The 22,551-nt window shown below is 43.8% G+C and overlaps 1 protein-coding gene and 1 long non-coding RNA gene across 5 annotated transcripts; one reads left to right on the top strand and one right to left on the bottom strand.

Annotated features, from left to right (window-relative positions):
- The first annotated feature begins 717 nt into the window (after positions 1 to 717).
- Positions 718 to 16,953, top strand: LOC120915684 (migration and invasion inhibitory protein). 3 transcript variants are annotated; one of them, XM_040326391.1, is made up of 10 exons: positions 718 to 861; positions 3,695 to 3,859; positions 5,413 to 5,823; positions 7,110 to 7,206; positions 7,651 to 7,762; positions 9,216 to 9,280; positions 9,377 to 9,503; positions 11,250 to 11,346; positions 11,649 to 11,771; positions 16,653 to 16,953. In XM_040326391.1, the coding sequence occupies exons 2-10, from the start codon at positions 3,713 to 3,715 to the stop codon at positions 16,743 to 16,745; spliced, it is 1,272 nt and encodes a 423-aa protein (XP_040182325.1). In that variant the 5' UTR covers positions 718 to 861; positions 3,695 to 3,712; the 3' UTR covers positions 16,746 to 16,953. The 3 variants fall into 3 exon arrangements, with proteins under 3 accessions (XP_040182325.1, XP_040182327.1, XP_040182326.1); XM_040326393.1 differs by lacking the exon at positions 718 to 861 and adding an exon at positions 1,108 to 1,213; XM_040326392.1 differs by lacking the exon at positions 718 to 861 and adding an exon at positions 1,232 to 1,372.
- Positions 16,954 to 20,722: 3,769 nt separating this feature from the next.
- Positions 20,723 to 21,913, bottom strand: LOC120915683. 2 transcript variants are annotated; one of them, XR_005743902.1, is made up of 3 exons: positions 21,474 to 21,913; positions 21,191 to 21,264; positions 20,723 to 20,895 (listed from the first exon to the last, which is right to left on the bottom strand). It is a non-coding gene; the product is annotated as an uncharacterized LOC120915683 (long non-coding RNA). The 2 variants fall into 2 exon arrangements; XR_005743903.1 differs by having other exon boundaries at positions 20,723 to 20,890.
- Between the last annotated feature and the right edge of the window lie 638 nt (positions 21,914 to 22,551).

Below are 22,551 nucleotides of genomic sequence, written 5' to 3'. Positions count from 1 at the left end.
GTCGGCATCCAGGCTCTTTCCTTAACATCCCCGTGGATTGGAGGATGTTAAAAAAAGAGCCAGGAGGCCGAGCGAAGCGAGCACGTGAGGCCGACTAGCCACTTTCCTCTAAATCCACGTCGCTCTGAATGCCGGGTTCGCTGGTGTGTACTGTCGTAAATCCATTGGAACGCATCGCAGTTGCGTTTGGAACGCATCGCGCATGCACAGTTGGCTGCCACGTGACTTCTACGATAGGCAGCAGACTGTGACACTACACCGGCAATGCCTGGAGGAGCACAATCCCCACCCCCCTGCTTGTGATTGGTGAAATGATAAATCTCGCCTCGTGTGTCCAATCACTGTTCTGTGATTCGTTACAACACAAGCTGATTTTTGTGAAGGGAGGGTGTCCCTGAATGGTAGTTTGGAAATGTGGTCACCCTAGGCACAAGGGGGTCTGGCCGCAGACTGGAGCTCCGCGTTTGACAGGGAACACGTGACCTCCACTCCACCTTTCTGGCAATGAAAGTTGATTAAAGAAAAAAACTGTGGAGGCCATATGTTTTCTGTGGACAGTGGAGCTTCACTCTGCACCTAGATAGGGAAATGCAGAGGTGACAGGAAACATGTGGACCTCCACTAACGCCAGTTGTGTCTAGTGTCTACTGAATGTTTGTGACAATAAAGTTCATTAAAAAAAAAAAAAGTGGAGTGGAGGGCACATGCTTCCTGTCAAACGTGGAGCGCCAGTCTGCAGACAGAACTCTCTCGGCTGAGGTGGTCTACTTCCTGTGTCTGGGATCCAGGCATTATGAATGGAGCTCAGAGCTCTGTATTGTGCAGCCAGGATCTCATGGAGGAACAATGCAGCTGGATCTGGTAGGTGACTGTGATCTCTGTATAACCCTTTCTCTCCCAGAGGTCTGTACACTCCATTGGCTGGCTCTATAACTTCTGTATCCTGTGCCTGGGTGCTGTACATGTGTTTCTGTTTATGGTGACATCACAGCTGGGACTTCCATGCAGTATCATGCACACAAATTGTTTACAATCTCTGTTGGCCTCCCTGTGACCTGAAGGCATTTGGGATGATCCTGCACACAGCCTGCTTAACAAAAGGAGGATACGCCCACCAAACTTGTTGCCTTGGCAACCAGGAACAGAGCGCGTGATACAAACACAGAGCAAACTGTCGCAGCTTCACATGTGTTCCTGTGTGGAGCCTCTGCAGGTAAGTGTTCAATCAGCAACACCACCCTGGGAGTGCTGAGAGAGAGAGGGCCCCAGCGTAACCCAGTACCCGTCCCTGCAGCCTTATACCACCAGCCAGGGCTGCACCTTACACCCGGGATTACCTGACACAACACAGAGCCGGTGTGCCCTGACTCCTGTGAGTGCATTTTATACAACTTTTCATTGACTTTTTACTAAGTTGTTATTATCGTGCAAGATGTTTGTGCTTAAATATATATTTTTTGGTTTATCAACATGGTGGCTGGTATGTATAAACTAGTATAACTACCAATAGCGTCCTCCACCACTTGTATATAAAATAGTATAACTAGCAATGCCGTTCACCACTTGTATATAAACTAGTATAACTAGCAATACTGTCCTCCACCTGTGTATAACTAGCAATACTGTCCTCCACCTGTGTATAACTAGCAATACTGTCCTCCACCTGTGTATAACTAGCAATACTGTCCTCCCACCTGTCTATAAACTAGTATAACTAGCAATACCATCCTCCACCTGTATATAAACTAGCAATGCCGTTCACCACCTGTCTATAAACTAGTATAACTAGCAATACCGTCCACCCCCTGTCTATAAACTAGTACAACTAGCAATACCATCCACCACCTGTCTATAAACTAGTATAACTAGCAATGCCGCCCTCGACCTGTCTATAACCTAGCAATACCGTCCACCACCTGTCTATAAACTACTATAACTAGCAATATCATTTTCCCCGCCTGTCTATAAACTACTAATACCATCCGCCACCAGTATATAAACTAGTATAACTAGCAATACCATCCATCGCCAGTCTATAACTTAATATAGTGTTAAATACCATCCACCATCTAATAACTAAGGATGAGCTCTGGCGTGTTCGCATGCTACACGTGCAGAGCCCGCCAGGAAGTGTGCACGGCGCTGCGCTAATCACAGCCAGGGAGACATTTCCCGATCTCTGCAGCCGAGCATCGGGACAATGTCTCCCTGGCTGTGATTAGCGCAGCGCCGTGCACACTTCCTGGCGGGCTCTGCACGTGTAGCATGCGAACACGCCAGAGCTTATCCTTACTATTAACTTGTATTCTTCTCTTCCATCTGCACTGGTGGTTTGCATTGGAGGGCTCCCCCTACAGGTAGCTGAAAAGATCACTGGTGGCAGTGATAACTTATCTAAGCTCCAGCAACCTCTGTAGAAATCCTGGTTTGGAAAGGCTGATACAGTCCATGTCAGCGGATGACAACTGCATTTTTTATATATATATATATATATATATATATATATATATATATATATATATATATATATATATATTGTAATAGTCAGGGTCCCGGTCACCATAAAAACGCAGCAAAAATGGACACAGAGTCTGCATGTCAGCGGACTGCAGGACTACACAGCATAGTTTTTAAACGGAGAAAACTGTTTTGGCAGCTTTCTCCGGGTTTTTCTAAGCTCGGATGGGGCTGTGTGGTTTGGAGATCCTGCAGAGACTTGGGCGGCATGGGATCTTCAATCCTGTGTCAAGATCTTGTGATTAGCCAGCAGGTTGTGTGTCCAGGTGAATATAACGAGGGACTGGTGAGAACAGAGTGGAGAGGAAGGTAGAGTGTGTGCAGCTGGCTGTTGCTGCAAGGCAGACCTGTGTGTGGGGAGCTGTCTGTCTACCCTGCAAGACTACATCCCTTGTGTGGGGGGGACTTCGTGCCCATGGACTGAGAGGCTAGTAGACCTGGGGTGGCTAGTGAGTCCAAGAGGGGCTGAAGGAAGTCCTGAAGTCGGGGAGACAATAGACTGGAGAATCCTGTTGAGGCCAGGAGTGGGCCAAGGTTTAACAGGTACAGCCAGGCTGAAGTAAGCCTAGGAGCCAGGAAGCTTGGCATTTTGTGTTTGTGAACTGTATTGGAGAAGAACCCCTGCGTGGGAATCCTATGAATGGACTTTTTATTTTGTTTATCCCCATTTAATAAACGTGGGCTACCAGGCCCTTAACACTAATTGCCTGTTTGCTGTGGACTCACTACACCAAAACGCATCTGCCAGAAGAGCTAAACAACCCCCAATGTTTACAATATATATATATATATATATATTTTTTTTTTCTCAAGGTTTTTCCATATACTATGGGTTTCTCTGTTATGCCCCTTTCACACTGCTGTGACTTTGCTGCAATTTTGTGGCACGCCTGTGTAAACGTGAGGTCTATGGACTTCAACTCACATCAAAGTCGGACCAAAGTAATGCATGGACTACTTTTGAAGTCGGTGCGACTTGAGGTCTTACAGATATGAACGGTACTCATTGGGAATCATGGGGTAAGACTTGTCATGCGACTTTGCAGTCTCAAGTCGCAGGACAAGTCGCGAAAGTGTGAAAGGGGCCTTACACAGGATGCTGCAGCTGTGCCGGTACATTGGTGAATTCATGTTTCATTATTGTGTCGTAAATGTCAAATCTCATTTATTTCCAAAGACCATCTGATGTGAGAAAATGTCTACTTCTGGGGAGCTGGAGGAACTGCGCAGATTGAACAAGTCTCTCCTGGAACGTCTGGCGAGAAAACAAGACCAGTTTAGGAAACAGAATCCTGCAAACAGAGCTGAACCGAGCCGAGACCAAGATGGAGGCACTGCAAGGGTGAGAACGTCGAGAGGAGATCCATGTCATGACTGTGTGCCGAGAGGTGTAAGGCATTGCTTTATCCCCTCATAGCCAAGTATGGAAGTAATGACACCTAAATATTTCTCTCACAGCCAGCCTTGTGACTGTCACCTATTGTGATTTTTTTTACAAGCTCAATATTATCCATAGCGAGGAGCTGTCTCTGATTTTGGGAGGAGCCGCCTCTGATTTTGGGAGGAGCCGCCTCTGATTTTGGAGGAGCCGCCTCTGATTTTGGAGGAGCCGCCTCTGATTTTGGAGGAGCCGCCTCTGATTTTGGAGGAGCCGCCTCTGATTTTGGAGGAGCCGCCTCTGATTTTGGAGGAGCCGCCTCTGATTTTGGAGGAGCCGCCTCTGATATTGGAGGGGCCGCCTCTGATATTGGAGGGGCCGCCTCTGATATTGGAGGGGCCGCCTCTGATATTGGAGGGGTCGCCTCTGATATTGGAGGAGCCGCCTCTGATTTGAAACAAAGTCCCTCTTTTTCCACCTCATTTGTCCCTCATTTGTGTCTATATAGTTGTATATATAATGCACTACTTATCTGTCAAAAAGCGTTTCCTAGTGTTAACCTTTCATCCAATTTTTTATAATTATTTTATATACACACACACACACACACACACACACACACACACACACACACACACACACACACACACACACACACACACACACACCACACACCACACACACACACATATATATATATATATATATATATATATATATATATATATATATATATATATATATATATATATATTTTGCGATTTACTACCACTTTAAATAATAACCTCCCCATTTTCCAACCCAGTGACATCATCGCCGGGTCTCTGTACTTCTCTACCCAATGCAGACAGAGCATGGCTGGTGGGAGGAGCTGGCAGGGTGCTGTACACAGCTTCCTGAGAACCTCACAGCACCCGGCCTCAGTTCTCCTCTCTAGAGCCCTCAGCCCTGATGCAAGCAATAGACTGGCTCTTGGTAGGTAGGTAACACTTGCATGTGATACTGAGCCTCTATGGTTGAAATAACTAAACACCAAATAAAAAAAAGGGGCAGGCCAGGGATAGTCCAGAAAGAGTTAGATGATGCTGGGTGTCCTCCAGCCAGGAAATGAGGCGGGCTCTATCTGACATGCTGCTGCTTTTGAAGCACATGGTGAGAAGCTCACCGTGTGCAGCGAAATCAGAGTAAACTATTTCAGCACAGTAGAGGAGCCGCTACAACTGTGCAAGACTGAAGGGAGGGCTGGAGGTCAGATTTAAATTACATTTTTGAATCAAGAGGTTTGGTGCTTAAAAAAAAAAAAGGGACTCGCAGCAACCAATCAGAAGCCACCTCGGATGGGTCTAGCATCAGCACTTAGCACATTGCCCCTTTCATTGTTTATCTTTTGGTAAATCACAAACCCAGCGAGTCTCCCGGAGAGGATTCTGGTCCATCAGATAGGAATGTATTTGGCTCCATTATATGACACGTCTTGCTTTACCCAAGATATCTAATAGCACATTGTTGGTTCTTAGGTCTGGAAGGACCGTCCTCGAATAAATAGAAAGAAGGATCCCCCTTTATCGGCCAACCGCGGTTTCTCATCACTCGCTAGAAAAGGGCACTCTACTCCCAAGAGGACCTGTCGTGTGGAGTCATTGGATCCTCTCGGCTCCACGTTCGATCAGACCGATGTCTCCTCTCATGGCCTCCATCACAGTTCATCGGAGAAGGTCGGCACTGGTGATGACGTAATAAGAATCCGATCTCCTGTGAAACGCCTGACCAATGCAAGTTCTATGGCAGATGTTTCTCCAGACCTGGAGGGGGACCCACCTCCGTTCACCAGGCAGTACGTGGACCACTTAATGGATGAAGGGAACATGAGGGCCAAGGAACCAAGGACTCCGAAATCTATTCTGGTCACACCAAATCGAACCCCCAAGGTACAATGAATTGTGAGTGTGTGTAAAAGCTGAGCTCCAGGCAGATATAAAGGACTCAAATGAATAGCCACTGCTCTGTGTGTCCATTCCCACACAGAGCTGCGGCTCGGCCCTGCCCCCTGTCTCTCCTCATTGGCTGTGATTGACAGCAGTGGGAGCCAATGGACCCCTCTTTTGTCTCTGCCAATACGGTGGGAGTCCCTCGAGAGCCGTGGCTGTCGTGCACATCGCTGGATCGCGATGGGGCTTAGGTGAGTATTGCTGCACATAGGTTTTCTACCTTCATGCATAGAATGCATGAAGGTAAAAAAACTTGAGCCTTTAATCCTTTTTAATAAGGCGCTATAGTGAAGACACATATGCTCACAATACAGACATTTGTTTATTTTTCCTCCTTTCTATCCCCATCATCTTCTCCTGGCTGTCTCCACATCCAGTCCACTCAGTGAGGCCCATATACATCAGGCACTGCGGGTCTCTGAGATCAGTGGTCGGGGACCATCTTTAATATTGATTGGACCCTAGGCAAAAAACAAAATTGGCCTTCTCCGAATCCACTTATCAACTATTTGTGGGCAGTGCGGGCTCAAGGGGAAGCTGCCTTGGGCCCCACAATGACGGCTGGACCCAGGGCAGCTGCCCCTTTTGCTCTGCATTAAAGATGGCCCTATCAATGGTCCGAAGTGCCATCTGCAGATCCACCCTGAAGCCTTCTCTGAACTGATCTAACAAGTCATCAGTTCTGCCGACACCAGATTTTGCAGCGTTCCAGAAGCTGAACATCACACTTATCCTGAATGAGTATGTGTGACCAGCCGAGACATCCGTTCTTCTCTGAATTTAGTTTTTTTTTTGTTTTTGTTTTTTAACAGGCCCACCCATAAGCGCAAACGTGCACACAGGAGAGCGCATACGCCTAAACCATACAGCCAAATGGATACTCGCAAAAATAAATGTATACAGGCGTTGTATGACCTTAAGGGGTTGATTTACTAAAACAGGAGAGTGCAATACATGGTGCAGCTCTACATAGAAACCAATCGGCTTCCAGGTTTTTCATTTTTTGGGGTTAAAGCCTAATTGAACAAGCAAAAGTTAGAAGCTGATTGACTACCATGTTGATCAGCACTACATTTTGCACTCTAGTTTTATTAATTCAACCCCCACAATCTCAATCCAGTATGGGAATAGCGTTGCCAACATACTGTGATGCGGTACTGGCAAGCTGACGCGTTTTGACGGATGTACATCATTCTGAATCTGCCAATTTCTTTTATTTTTTTCAGAGAGATCACGGACGTGTGACTTTCCTGTCCAGCTCAACACCTCCTCATAGTAACCAGTGGACTGGGCACCCCTTACTGGGCTATGATTTGATAGCAGGTGAATACAAATATGCTAAAGTCTAACTCCAGGTATCTTGTGGCTTTAGTTTGTTTGGACCAAATATTATAACATTTGTTACCAGTTATCATATACGTACAGACTCTGCTAAATGTTGGTCTGACGTATGTCCTCACCTGGGAACCACAGGTGTACAGCCGCCCATAGAAATTAGTGGCTGTAATGCGGAATGAGCAAGTACTGTACTTGAAGAAACATGCACATGTGTACAGACATGCACCCCTAGAATGTCCAGGGGTGTCTGTAAACATGTGCATGTATACCTGCATACATATATGTACAACCATTGATTTCTATGGGTGACTTTACACAATGCCTGTGGCTCCCAGACTGGGAAATTCGCCTAAACTTTACATCATACAGCCCCAGTTATACTTTTACATTTCTTGTCCATCCAGTTTTCAATAATGGTCTGTCCTGCAGGTCTGCTGGAAGTGAACTCGGGGGTCACCAATAAACCGGATGAGTTCTTCTCGGACATCAGTGAATTCCGACGGGTCAACAAAGAGGAATGTATTCATGATTTATTATCCAGGTGAGTGTTCTGGAGCGGGCATCGGTTGGAGCTGCAATTATGGGCACTGCTTCATATCTACTCAATAAGTTTACGATCTACTTAAAGCGGAGTTCCACCCAAAAGTGGAACAACTTTAAAGACTCCTGACCCCCTAACATGCCACATTTGAATGACCAGGCAATCTTCTAGGACCTGTGAGATGTCCCAGAAATTTTCAGAGAGGGAGGGGGAGAGGCTAACTTCCGCTTCGGGGGCCGTGGTGCACCAAGCGGAAATGGGAGCTGGGTATCTAGTTTTGACAGATGCCCAGCTCACACTTCCGCTCGGTGCACCCGGGCCCCTGAGCGGAAGTTTTCCTCCCCCACTCCCTCCCTGCACTCTTCTGGGGCATTTCACAGGTCCCAGAAGATTGCCCATGCCATTCAAGGCCGTGCAGTGCGTGCGCGCCCAGTTGTGAAGCTGCAAGCTGCCATAGCCGGGTGCCCACACTAGTGATGCCAAGGAGAGGGAGAGATCCGAGGCTTCGGACGGCCGAATCGCAGGACCGTGGGACAGGTGAGTGTGTGATTATTAAAAGTCCACAGCTACACTTTTTGTAGCTGCTGACTTTTAATAAACACAATAGGCTGAAACTCCTCTTTTAAATTGTGGCTTATCCCGCTGCTTTTGCAGCCCATCTGAACGAGCCCTAAATTTGGACTCTTTATATTATTTACCTATCTTAGATTTCAGCGCTCCCCAATCCTTTCTAAAATGATAAAGTTTGTGCTGACTAGCTGGGTAATCCTGTGTATTGTTTTGAATAATAATGTGCTGCCCCCTACTGAGGGTAGACTGTCATCCCAGCATGGTAAGTTTTCTTTGTGTTTTATTTTTTAAAGTGGAGCTCCACCCAAAAGTGGCGCTCTGCTTGCTTGTAACCCCCCCTCTCCCCTTTTATTTTCCTCAGTGCAGCGCACTTTACACATGCACAGTAGGGAACCGGCTAGTTTTGCTTACAAGGAATGGTGGTGGCAGCACCCAAGAGCCGATTGAGAAATCGGCTGGGGTGCCGACATCGCGGGGGCCCTGGTCAGTGTCCTGATATTAAAAGGCACCAGCTACAGTATTTGTAGCTGCTGACACTTACATTTTTAAAGCAATGTCCTGGAAGTACAGGTACGCTCGGTATATGCCGGCACAGTATTCAAACTCGGTGCGGGAAACGAGCGGGGAGGACGCCGCACCCGACAAAGAGGACACCCGAAGCCGCAGACGGACACCGGACCCGACGAGGCCGCCGATGGACGCCGCGCAAGACACCAAAACTGTAAGTACAAAAATCCTATTTTCCACAGGAATGCGGGTCCACTTTAGGGGTGCGCGCTATACGCCGGAGCGCGCAATACCCCGATAAATACGAGATTTTATATATATATATATATATATTAGCTGCTTGAATTTCCTAACATGTCTCTTCATTTATGTCTAGAACTGGACAGGAAGAATCCTCTGAATCTGAGGAAGAGCCGGACCTCACTCTGGACACTCACCAATGTATGTGAATTCAGTCCTGATAATTACGATCCACACTCTGGAGATTCTCCGCTAACATCTTCCTTTTTTTTTTTTTTTTTTTTTTTTATCTTTCAGGTGTTTACTGCTACAGGGTGAACAGCCGTCTTTTTATATCCCCCTTAGGAGCGGAGTCTGCCTGTCCTGTCTGTAAGAAGCGCAGGGGCAGGCGCCGCACAACATTGGATGAACCGGCTTATGTCAGGTTTGTCTGCTACTTGTAGTATAGTAAGGTTGAACCCTATGCAAAAAGTTATGAACTTAAGGTGGATGTAAACCCTCACATATCCCCAGTGAAGTGAACAGCCTCAGATGATACAGAGATGAAACAAATCTCCCTACATAAGTTTTACATGCATTTCTTCTGTCTTCACCTTTAAATACTGTTTAGAAAGTGCACATCATGATAGAATTTTCTCTTCCTGATTCACCTGTGAGCATGGATTCTTGCCATACGCAGATGCAGCTGATTGGAGGGAAGGCGCACCCCCCGCCCCCCCCCCCCCCCCCCTATTTACAGCTGCTGTTAGGGTTGTCTGACTTTTTTTCTTTTTTTTTTTAACTGCCTCTAAAGCCTATGGGGCAGGTCCACAAAAGGATTACGCCGGCGTATCTACTGATACGCCGGCGTAATTTAAAATTTCCTGCGTTGTATCTTTGTTTTGAATCCTCAAAACAAGATGCGACGGCATCTGGGATCGATCAGACAAGCGTACGTCTTAGTACGCCGTCGGATCTAAGCTGCAATTTTTCGCTAGGTGGCGTTCCCGTCGAAATCCGCGTTGAGTATGCAAATTAGCTAGTTACGGCGATCCACGAACGTACGTCGGCCTGGCGCATTTTTTAACGTCGTTTGCGTTCGGCTTTTTCCGGCGTATAGTTAAAGCTGCTGTTCTGAGGCGTACTTAATGTTAAGTATGGCCGTCGTTCCCGCGTACAATTTTGAATTTTTTACGTTGTTTGCGTAAGTCGTTCGCGAATAGGAATTTGCGTAGAATGGCGTCGCCGTCGTAAACATTGGCTTGTTCCGGGTTAATTTCGAGCATGCGCACTGGGATACCCCCCACGGACAGCGCATGCGCAGTTTAAAAAAAACGTTGTTTACGTCGGGTCGCGACGTATTTACATAAAACACGCCCCCATCACTTCCATTTGAATTCCGCGCCCTTACGCCGCAACAGATACACTACGCCGCCGTAACTTACAGGGGAAAATTTGTTGAGGATTTAAACCAAAAAAAGGAAGTTACAGCGGCGTAGTGTATCTTAGATGCGCTACGCCCGGCGCAATAATGCGCCGTTGTATGTGGATCTACCCCTATTTGTCCAATTCACACAAACATTTGGAGACATAAGCGTTTCAGGGGTAGTAGAAAAAAACAGCATGTGGGTTCAGGAGCAGAGGCTGTTGAGCTGTAAAAACAAAACATGTGGCTAAACACTGTAACAAGCGTTTAGCCGCGTTTGGCATTTTTAGGCGTTTTTACATTATAGGGAACAAATGCCAAAAAACACGGAAAAATGCCCATAAACTCTATTCAAGAACGTGGCTGACGTTTTTTTAAACGTCCTGTGTGCATGAGGCCTTAGGTTGTGTTGTCAAAGCTTTATTAAACAAGCTGAAGTTAAAAGTGAATTGGCTACCACGCACATGATTCTGAGTGCACTAGTTTTAGTAAATCCCCTTCCACCGTCTGGATCACCGGGTTAGAATGAAAGGGTGAGGCTGGGGAAGCCCAAAAGAAGAAACAAATCCAGCTATCCCATCTAAGAATTTGTAAGCGGCAGTATATATTTTTTTCTTTGTTTTGGGGTTGAATGCCACTCTGAAGACACCTTGATATATGAGGTCCGGTGTTCAATAGTATTGGGATTGCTTGGTAATTCACAAAACATGTGATCTGGTTCTTTATTTGGTGTGTTTTTTTTTTTTGTTTTTTTTTTTTTTTTTGGGTCAGTATTCCCAGGTCTACCTTGCTCCCTGCTTACAAGTACAGAGCTCATCGGAGGAATAGTTTTGACCCCACAGACACCTTGGCTTTGCCGTCGGTAAGTAGCAATGTGTCTCTGCAAAATTGATTTATAAATCATAGCAGGCAAGTGGTCTGCCAGATCCAACATTGTACATTGGAAAAGGAGACCAGGCAGCTGCCGACTGTACTATTCATAACCACTTTCCTGTCACAATCTCAATACCAAGAGAACGGTTTATGTAAATATTGGAGATATTTGGTGTTTTCTCAGCTGGTGCTGTGGTCAGCCTTATAATCCATACAGGTCGTCCAGAATGTTGTAACCAGCTGGGAAGTGCATGTTGAAATAATGTAGCAATCAATTTCCTGTCTTTTCAGCATTGTTTGGCGGGATGGGAAAACGCCGTTCCATCATGCGACCTCCGCGTCAGCAGCCTCGACCTGAAAACGTCTGTAGAACCCAGCGCAAGGACTGTGGCTTCATCCGCTAATGTAACCATGGTAAGGAGACAGAGAGACATCTATCTAGCTGGCTGTCATAATGTTGCAATGGCTTCAGCACTTTCTTGGTCACTGAAAAGACGGGAATTTCCTGGTCTGCTTACTTTTTCCATGTCAGCAGTTGAAATTACAGATGCTAGTGGATCAGCATGATAGCCAGGCAACCAGCATTTTCAGGCAGTCTCTGTGTCTCTAAAGTCGGCAATGGTCACAAGAGATGGGTTAGAGCCAGGGTGGATAAAAATCAATGATTTTTATTTATTTTATTTAAAGTGGAGGTTCACCCAAAAAATACATTTTTAACATTAGATTGGGCCTAATTACGTGAAGCAGAATCGGGTGTTTTGTTTAAAATCAAAGCAGTACTTACCGTTTTAGAGAACGATCTTCTCCGCCGCTTCTGGGTATGATCTTCGGGACTGGGCGTTCCTATTTGATTGACAGGCTTCCAACCGTCGCATACAGCGCGTCACCAGTTTCCGAAAGTAGACGAACGTCGGTGCGCAGGCGCCGTATAGAGCCGCACCGACGTTCGGCAACTCGTGACGCGCTGTATGCGCCCGTCGGAAGGCTGTCAATCAAATAGGAACGCCCAGTCCCAAAGACCATACCCGGAAGCCACAGAGAACATCTCTCTCTAAAACGGTATGTACTGCATTGATTAAAAAAAAACACCCGATTCTGCTTCCCGTAATTAGGCCCAATCTAATGTTAAAAAAAAAAATCTGATTAATCTTCTTTTTTTTTTTTTTTTTTTTTTTAAAATGCCTTTTTGGAGTAAAAAAATCTGTCAAAAGATTGTTTTCTATTTAAGATGCATTCATAATTCAGTTTATTCAGAATGAAATGGAGCTTAGTTAAGTAGCATGAGGCTGTATATATTCTGCAATAATTTACATTTTTGGTAAACTTATCCAATGAATCCAAGCTCCGCAAGCTGAGATGACATGCACTGCATTGACGCATTCACACAATTTCACAGTAACCATGAGATAAAACAAAGTTTAGTAATATTCCTTTATCCCATTGTTTTGCAAATCTATGTACACTACAAACTGTAGAATTGAATCAGTTCTGATATCGCTGTTTTACTAACCTGACAGCTGCTTATTCTAAATGGGAAACCTTGAATTTGTTTGCATATATTTAAAGATTCTAACTACCAGCAAGGATGAGTCCTTGCATTTAAAGAGCACCTGTCATTTCAGATCCATCATGGCAGTGCCTGTTAGCGGGCATCCACTCACCTGCTGCCGTCCCATTAAAGTGAATGGGACTGCCGGTGAGTCCACAGCGGGTCAGAGGAGCAGCCGCTGCGGGACAGAGATGACAGTTGCTTTTTAAAAATTATAATTTAAATCAAGCCTTTTTCCTAGTGATTTAAATCCACTTGGTTAGAGCCTGCTGCTGTTACCAAGACTGCTGCCAGATTACAGCTACTGCTGGAGACTAAAAACTTGTTTCTGCCCCCTTCTGGAAATGTTGGTTGCCTAGCTATCCTGTTGACAGTGAGTATGGAAATTATGGCTTCTCACTATCTGTATACAGTATAACTTTGGTTTGAGAGCGTTTTGCAAGACAAGCAGCATTTTTAAATAAGTTTTGCCTTGATATACAAGCGATGTCTTGATATAAGAGTAGCGTCATGTCACAACTCAGTATAAAAGAGAAGAGAGGCGCCTCTAAGTGTAGCAATATGGTTACATTAACCTCCCTGGCGGTATGATTCTGTCAGAAAAAACATGCTAAAAGCGGTACCATTATTTGCAAGGAAATTTGGCGTTTTATATTGTAGGTCTGTAATTTTTAGAAATAACTCACTTAAATCTGACCAAACAAGCTTCTAATAGGCATCCCGGGTATGACATTTTTTTAAAAACAAAATTATAAATTATAATATAATAAATAATTATAAATAATTATAACAAATAATAATATAATTATAATAAAAATTATTCAATAATGTAATCAAATCAAAATCACTGAAATTTGCTCAGTTGCAGAATTGTTGCTATCATTATTTTTTTTTTTTTATGACGAATTTCCCCACAAATCGCTATCGCACAATTCTGCAAGTGATTATAATTTATTATCGCTGTTTTTTAGCTGATCTAAAACTATTTTTGACATAAAGGGACACTTTTGGTTGCTATGGACAATCTACAGTTTGCAGGGAGAAAGAAACGTTTTTATTATATAAAATGACATGCATGACACAGGACAGACCACTAGGGACAGGGGGGGTGTGTTTTTTTTACATACAGTACTGTAATCTATAAGATTACAGTATACTGTATGTAAGGTGTTTGTTTACTTTTTTGAATTTGGCGCCGTTCTCCGTCCCCGTGCGTCGTAACGTCGCAGGGAACGGAGATCGGCGTCACACGGAGGCACTGTGTGAATCGAGCGAGGTCCTGCTCGCTCACACAGCGCGGTGGCATCGCTGGATCCAGGGACAAGGTAAGTAACTTTGCCTGTGGATCTAGCGAGGCAAGCCCGAGTCTGACACGGGGTTTCCGCTCGCAGCAGGAAAATCTAACCCCGTGTCAGACTCGGGAAGACCGCCAGGCAGGTTAAGGGCCCTTTCACATGTACGGACAAACGGTCCGTTTATTACAAGTCCGTTTACGGACTTGTAATGGTTCCCTATGGGATTGCAGACGTTTGCGGATGATGCATCCGCTAACGTCCGCAACCATCCGCGTCGGCAAAGATCCGCTTTGCGGACGGAAGAAAACCCTATTTTTCTTCCGTCCGGCGGAACGGATCAGATGAATACGGACACACGGTCCGTATTCATCCGATTCCCCATAGGGGAGAGTGGAGGAGAGACAGGTCGGTCTCTGCACTGTGTGCGGGGACCGCCCTGTCCGCCGACAGCTCAGCGGGGATTAACGGAGGAATCCCCGCTGAGCCAAACGGGCTAACGGAGCGGATCAATACGGATCCGCTCCGTGTGAAAGAGCCCTAAATGAAGGTACAACATTTAGCAACACATTGCTACACTTAGAGGCGCCTCTCTTCTCTTCTATACTCTGGAGCTCCTGCTGGATTTTTCTTCTAATCCTCTTGTGGAGGCTTCCATTTGTAGATGGACATTTTATGATTACACAACCTAACCCGTTGTTATAATCTTTTTATATGGACTAGAAACTGAAGGACCTATGAAAAAATGGTTGTGGAACAAATCATTTGAGTTTACATTATTTCCTATGGGAAAAATTGCTTTGATATACAAGTGCTTTGGATTACAGGCATGTTTCTGGAACGAATTATGCTCGCAATCCAAGGATTTACTGTACTTAAAAGTCCATGCGCTTGCGTGTATGTATGTGTATTATACGAGTGACCTTTTAAAACAGAGTGAAATTGATTTTCTAAGGCCAGGGGTAGGCAACCTCGTCCCTCCAGCTGTGGTGAAACTACAAATCCCATCATGCCTCTGCTTCTAGGAGTCATGCCTGTGATTGTCAGGGTCTTGCAATATCTCATGGAACTTGCAGTTTCAAAACAGCTGGAGGGATGAGGTTGCCTACCCCTGTACTGAGGGTCACTTATTTAACCCCTTGGTGCCAGCCCTTTAGACCTCGTACACACGGACGGATTATCCGATGAAAACGGTCCGCCGGACCGTTTCCATCGGACATGTCCGCTGCCGGATTTTGGTCTGATGGCTGTACACACCATCAGACCAAAAGCCCCGCGGAAAACAAACGCAGTGACGTGTCGCGACGATGACGTGGCGACGTGCGCGTCCCTGGAAGTTCAATGCTTCCACGTATGCGTAGAATCAGTACGATGCATGCGAGGGATGGCGGTCGGTCGGACGTGTCCGGTGAGTCTGTACAGACGACCGAACACATCCGACGGAGAGGTTTCCAGCGGACAGATCTCTTAGCAGGCTACGAAATTTTTGTCCGCTGGAAACTGTCCGATCCGCCGGACAATTGTCCGGTCGGGCCTACACACGACCGGATCTGTTCCGCTGTAACTGGTCTGCCTTAAGGGGTTTCAGATGCCTGGGGGTGGGGTTTATGATCATGTGGCCGCTGTGATTGGATGGCACAGCGGTCACATGATTGGAAAGCTCCTGATGGCAAGTAGCTATCTGAAGCTTTCCATTGGCCACTGGGAGAGCACACACTATAAGCACAGCTGTATTTACATTCTGGTACGCGAATATGCGCCTGCTTGGCATTAAAGCCCACCTGCCGAGAGACCATGTATTTGCCTACTGTTGGCGCCAAGAGGTTAAATAGAACTATGGCTTCTCATAAGGAATGTACTTTCCTGCAGCACTTCCTTATAAGTGTACCTGTGCTTGATTTCCTCTTACCTCCCTGCAAAGTCCCACAAGAACCTGCCGGTGAAGTCCATCTAATGCGATGTGATGTGGTGGCAACAATGCTGCACAGCACCTGAATTCAGAACAGAGTTGTCACGCTCATGTAGGTTTTGTCTGATTGCACTACAGTGGGGTGACCACATGTTGCAGGGGGTGTGGCCATCGACTTGGTCACTGCTGATTCACAAGACTGTAGCTTTTAAAAAAAATTCTCCGGGAGGTTATAAGGTCAATGATGTCGCAAGCTTCCCCACTCCTTTGTCTACATTAGTGTTTCTCAACTCCAGTCCTCAAGCCGCCCTAACAGGTCATGTTTTCAGGATTTCCCTCAGATGAAGCAGCTGTGGTAATTACTAAGGCAGTTAAACAATGGAAAGCCTGAAAACATGACCTTTTGGGGGCACCTTGAGGACTGGAGTTGAGAAACACTGGTCTACGTTAGCTGCAGTTAATTGGCGCATGACAGCTGACTTCCGGGTTCAAACAAACTCAAGCTCAACCCTCCAATGCTAACCAATGTATATTCTCCTTTCCAGGACAGTGCGTCTTACTACGCTTCCAGGGCGAGGTCTGAGAATCTCCTGAATCTGTCCCGTTCCATCACTTTCCATCACAATGACGGCAAATAGTCTGTATGCAGAAGAAGCAGAGCGCTCCCCTTAACTCTCCACGTTCCAATTCTCAGGGAAGAATGGTAACCGCAAGCAGCTGTGAAAAAAACTTTTATCAAAAAACTGATTTTTAAAAGGAATCTATATTTTTTTAGGATATATAGTATATGTGAATGTTGAATGCATTATATAAATAACCTGATCTATGTGTGTTTTATATCTTTAATCTATCTTTTATATATTTGTATGTCCACTTCCTGTTTAGTAATGCAGCAGCACAGTGATTGTACTTTACTACTTCTGTTCTGGTCTGTAGTTGGATTCACATGCACAATGTGATTTCTCTGTATACAGGTGCCACCTTTTTCTTAAAGCGGGCCTTCAGTCATTTTTTCATCTTTCCATCTTTTGCCCTTTTTTAACTTTTGGATAGTAAAACACATTTTATTTTTTTCCTGTCAGTAAATACCTTATAAAACCCAATTCCTGTTTCATGTTTCAAGCCTAGGCTTATGACATCATGCACAGCTCTCTCTCACTCTTGTGAGAGTTTGCCAGGAAGGGAGTGGGGATGAGTTATAAGAGGGCCAATGAGAACTGGAGGAGTGCCTTTGTGTAAATCCAGGAAGTGAACAGGCAGCAGCTCCAGCTGCCCACAGTTAAAATGGAGGTAGCCAGACTTGGTGGAGGGAGATTTCTGCAGCATATTTGGCAAGTACAGAACCGCAGTATATATATATATATATATATATATATATATATATATATATATATATATAAGTAGTTGAAAGGAAGATTCAGAATGGCAAAGATGTTTTTATTACAGATTATGCAGTTCCTTTTTAAGCAGTTGAGGAAACCAGACATGCCCAGAAAACATCAAGGTATACAGGATGTGTAGAGACCGCCTCCAGTCCCTCCTCCCCTCCTGCCACGCCCCTTCTCTTGATTGTTTGCAATTCTTGGCTCTCACAATGAAATCGGGATTTGTTGTTTACATACAGCTGCTGCTATAAACAAACAAAAAAAAATTAATCTGCTGATCAAAGGGTTGAACTTCGATGTGCAGATCTCCTTAAAGCGGAGTTCCACCCAAAAGTGGAACTTCCGCTTAATCCACTCCTCGCCCCCTTACATGCCACATTTGGCATGTAATTTTTTTTGGGGGAGGAGTAGGACTTCCTGTCCCACTTCCTCCTTCCGCCAAGGGGCTGCTAAGGCGAATAGTCATATCGTCTTTTGGCAGCCCCTCCCTGTAGGCGATCGCCTGGGACACGTGACAGGTCCCAGGCGATCGACTGTCCAATCGGATGGCGCAGTGCCGCTCGCGCATGCGCAGTGGGTGCCCGGCCGTGAGGCCGAAAGCTGTCAAGGCCAGGTGCCCACACTTTGAATGAAGACGCCGGCCGGAGAGGGGGGGGGAGAGGAGCAGAGCCCCCAGCCGGCGTGTCGCTTGAACGTGGAGCAGGTGAGTGTGTGTTTATTAAAAGCCAGCAGCTACACTTTTTGTAGCTGCTGACTTTGAATTAACATTAAAAATGACTAGAACACCCCTTTAAAGCAACCTGACAAAAAAAATAAAGATTTTCAATAAAATTCCTTATTAACCCTTATTTTAACCTAATCAGCCATAATTAACTCCTCCCCCCCTACCACTATTTCCTGCTTTTTAAATTTTTTATTCAGTTACCATTTAGGCTTTTTTTTTTTTTTTTTATCTTTTTACAACATTTTTACATTAAAACGCAACATAGAAAAAAAACGAACTTTGTAATGCTTTGTACCAGAATTTTTTTTGTGTGTGTGTGTGTGTGTGTGTGTGTGTGTGTGTGTGTCAGTTTAAACTGGACAAATTTATAGAATTGAATACAATTATAATTTAATTATTATACTTTTATTCCACAGTACCACTTTTTTTTTTCTTTTTTATTATTATTATTATTATTAATAAGAATATCAGTCAAAACATTTTTGTGTTACAACATTTTTGTCTATGCATTGCAAAAAAGAGAAAGTCAGTAATTTTTACAAGACCATAGCACAAAAATAAAGCCTATATGTATTACTTTAAGTTAAAGCAGAGGTCTGCCCACCTCACAAAAAAATAGAAGTCAGCAGCTACAAATACTGCAGCTGCTTACTTTTAATATATGGACACTTACCTGTCTAGGGGGCCCTCCGATGTCGGCACCACAGCCGATGTTCGGATTGGCTGTTGGGTGCAGCCGCCACCAGTGGCAGTAGGGGGAACCCGGCAGTGAAGCCTTTTGACTTCACACCCAGTTCTCTACTGTTCATGCGCGAAGCGCACTATGCTTTGGTCTGGCGGCAGAGAAATGAGGAGGGGACCGGACTTCTAACAGACCACACCGTGGCAAGGCCTGGTGGAAGTGGGGCCAGGGTACCTGTCAAAAACAGGTCCCCCCTCAGGTGCCATATTTGGGGGGGGGGGGAAATAAGTGGAAGTTCAATTTTTGGGTGGACCTCTGCTTTAAAGCCTGAAGTTTTTTTTTTTTTACCGTTTTATGCATTGAAGGTAATCATAAAATCCCCCGGGGTGGTCATACTGGAGTTTAGGTTAGTGTGCTTTATTGGCTTTCCCTATCTTCTTTGTTAAAAACAAAAAATTGGTCTTTATTGAGTTTGGGATGATTGTTTGCTGAAATGTCCTCCCTCGTTTCATCTTCATAACCCTGGTAGATGGCGGCAGCAGATTTTTATCAAGAATGTCTTTTATCAAGAATGTTTATCAGGAACGCAAATTTTGAGATATCGATTCTAAAAAAAAACATAAGCATTACAATTTACATGAGTTAGGACCGTGTTTCCCAACTCTCCTCCTCTAGTCGCACCACCAGGTCCTTTTTTTCTAGAATTTGAAACACTGCCCTAACTAATGTGAATTGTAATGTTTATGGGTTTTTTAGAATCTAAAACCCAAATTTGAAGGTGCCCCCAAATTGGGCCTTAACATTCTTATTGGCCCCATGACCCAATGCCTAAATTGTGTGTAGTTTCATACATCTATTTTGCCAAAACCCCAAAACACACTGTGTGTCAACCTGTGCTATATCCCGGGATATATGGGGGTTTCCTTATACAGGAAAAATATGGGGACTCTTGTTAAAGCATCGACAGTAAATTTCTGTAGAAATATGTGGGCCTGGTCAAACCTCAATCATGAGAGCCACAACATCGATATGAATATCAAAAATATTTATTTTGTAAAAAGGTTTTCTTTATAAAAAGACATAGAAAAAGAAAAAAAGAAAAAAGCAAAAATATTGTACATTGAATACTATAGAATGCATACTAGACAAATTCCAGACTATCAAGTAAAATGATACTTCAAGTGCATATAGATGCAGGTGATCTTCATTTCATCCCACATGTAACGGTTCTACTAGTTTCGCCCAAGGGGGCTTCGTCAGGAACCAATGGGGGGCAGTAGTCTGAGCAAACAAAGAGTATATCAATGAACAGGAACATATAAATCATAATATATACAAAAAGTCACATAAATTGATTATATCGGTACATACAAATGTGTCTGGTTGACCATAGAGTTTAATATAATCATCGTCTATTATAGAACATAAAGATAATGTATTTTATTTAAATAAACGAAAGTCGAGTTAATGGAGTATCTGTGGTAGCTGTGGACTTTAACGAAAGAAATATAAATAATAATTATAAAGAATATATTTACCTGTAAAAGTGGACTAAAAAAACCTGAATGATTGGCCGTGATTGGCTCAAAGTCCCAGATGGAGAATCCCAGATAGATGGAAGGAGGGATGGGAAAAAGAGGAAATGATCCTCTTAAGCATGCGGGTAGGAACGCCGTGCAATGCACAGAGCCTGGATGCAAGCCTATAGAGGAAGAGGAGCCAGAGGCAAGCAGGTACTGTAGGTACAGAATAAAAATATTAAGAATATTGGAAAATTAACAAGTAAAAAAGGAAAAAGAAAAAGAAAAAAAAGAAAAAAGGTAACCAGAAAGGGAGAAAGATTGCGATGAACAGACAACTGTAGAGAGATATGTGTAAAAGAATTAATGATTATTACCTGATTAAAATGATGATAGAAAAAATGGGAAGATTGATGATGAGGTAGTCTCAGAAGAGATGGATATAATTCATCCCAAGAGATTTCTGTCAATACTATACTGCACAAAATAGGAAGTCATTCACTACATCATCAGATTGTATAGTGACAGATTAGTTTGAAAATTAATTATTAAAACTGCAAACGACAGCAGTAATAAAGATAATGTTAATATAAATATAAACGCCTATATAGGCTGCAAAGTATCAAACGAATCTAAATTAATTAGAAGAATGTAGCATTTTTTGTGTAATAATTCAACTTTATAGTTATACCTATCATAGTAATAGGGGTATAGCATGAAAAGAGAATGAAAATACTAATCTAATTAAAAGGAATAATGGTAATGGTTTTACCTGATTCTAGTTGCAATAATAACTGCCGGGAATAGGGCAGATAAATTGCCCAGGAGAACTGAATAGTCCAGATACTAAATAGTGAGAAATAAAAGAAAGAAAGTCAATCCAGGAAAAAATATATTTCCTCATTGTTGACAGATAAGTGAGTAAAAAGTATATTTTCACAAAGTCTGCAAGTGGCAACAAAGTATCACATCCAGATTGTTGTGAAAAATGAATTAAACTTGGAAGGGAAGAAAATAATGAAATAATGATAAGACAATGGTAGATGAAAGCATACCTATGACCTGCTGTTGCCTCTGTATACCAAGGAATGATTCCTCTGGCAGAGCTCACGCTGACACATCAGCTGTGCGGCTCACTAATAAGCTGCCCTCAATCAGAGTGAGATGATACACAGCTGAGTAGGGGGCAGCTCCTCACTCTAAGATGGGCGTGGTATTCACGGCAGATGTCATGGGGATTACCCATAGGAACCACAGGGACCGCGTCTGCGCAGAAGAAGAGCATCCCTCTAGGAGATGCTGAATCTAACGCGCCGGCGCGGAGAAGGGGAACTCCTGGGAAAGTGCACCAGCGTCACAAATGACGCATCAGTGCCTACCATATGGGTGCCGTGAGAAAGCGGACGCGCACTGACACTCAAGCCTCCGCTTGAGTTCAGATCAGTGACGCTGAGCTGGTGCGTGCCCCCTAGCGCCCAAAATGGCTTGCAGCAATACTAATGGATGTCTGATGATAACGGCAGTGTGCTAAAGTGCAGGAGATCAGATGCTGGTGATGGGAGAGCATGCAAAACAAGTTTGAATCCGTGTCAGGCAAATAAGTGAAAATAGATGTGGGGAAAGGGGGAAAAAGAAAAAAGGGGAATAAAAGAAAAAGAAAAAGAGGGAAAGCAAGAGTAAATGTAAGTATAATAATAGGGAAATAAGAATTGGTGAAAGAAAAATAAAAAAAAAAAAAAAAAAAAATATTGATTATAAAGAATATTAAAGGAATATAATATTGTTTATAAAATCAAAATTAAGAATAATAAAAAGATGGAAAAAATAATAATGATAATAATAAGAAAAATAATAATAAGAAAAATAAAAAGAAAAAAAAAGAGAAAAAAAATAAAATAAATAAATAAATAAATAAAAAATGTGTAAAGATATATAATGATAATAAGGAATATAAAATAAATATGTAGAAGAAGGGCCCCCAGTGGACCCAGAAAAAACAAAAAGAAAGAAAAACCGTAGATAAAGTCCACAGGTCACAGCATAAACCCCTCGAAATCCATTACAGTAATATTTAACATTAATGTTGTCACATCAAAGTATGTTCTTCTGTATAACCGAAAAAAAATTGATATT

This window comes from Rana temporaria, chromosome 10 (genome assembly GCF_905171775.1).
Source record: "Rana temporaria chromosome 10, aRanTem1.1, whole genome shotgun sequence".
NCBI classification, from domain to species: Eukaryota; Metazoa; Chordata; class Amphibia; order Anura; family Ranidae; genus Rana; species Rana temporaria.
This window is presented reverse-complemented; position numbering and strand designations above follow the sequence as displayed.

Excerpts from the sequence above, each read along its gene's own strand:
- LOC120915684 (XM_040326391.1), top strand. The coding sequence starts at position 3,713 with ATGTCTACTTCTGGGGAGCTGGAGGAACTGCGCAGATTGAACAAGTCT. Across the intron at positions 3,860-5,412 it reads AAGATGGAGGCACTGCAAGG|GTCTGGAAGGACCGTCCTCG; the intron begins GTGAGAACGTCG and ends GTTGGTTCTTAG. Across the intron at positions 11,772-16,652 it reads CATCCGCTAATGTAACCATG|GACAGTGCGTCTTACTACGC; the intron begins GTAAGGAGACAG and ends TCTCCTTTCCAG.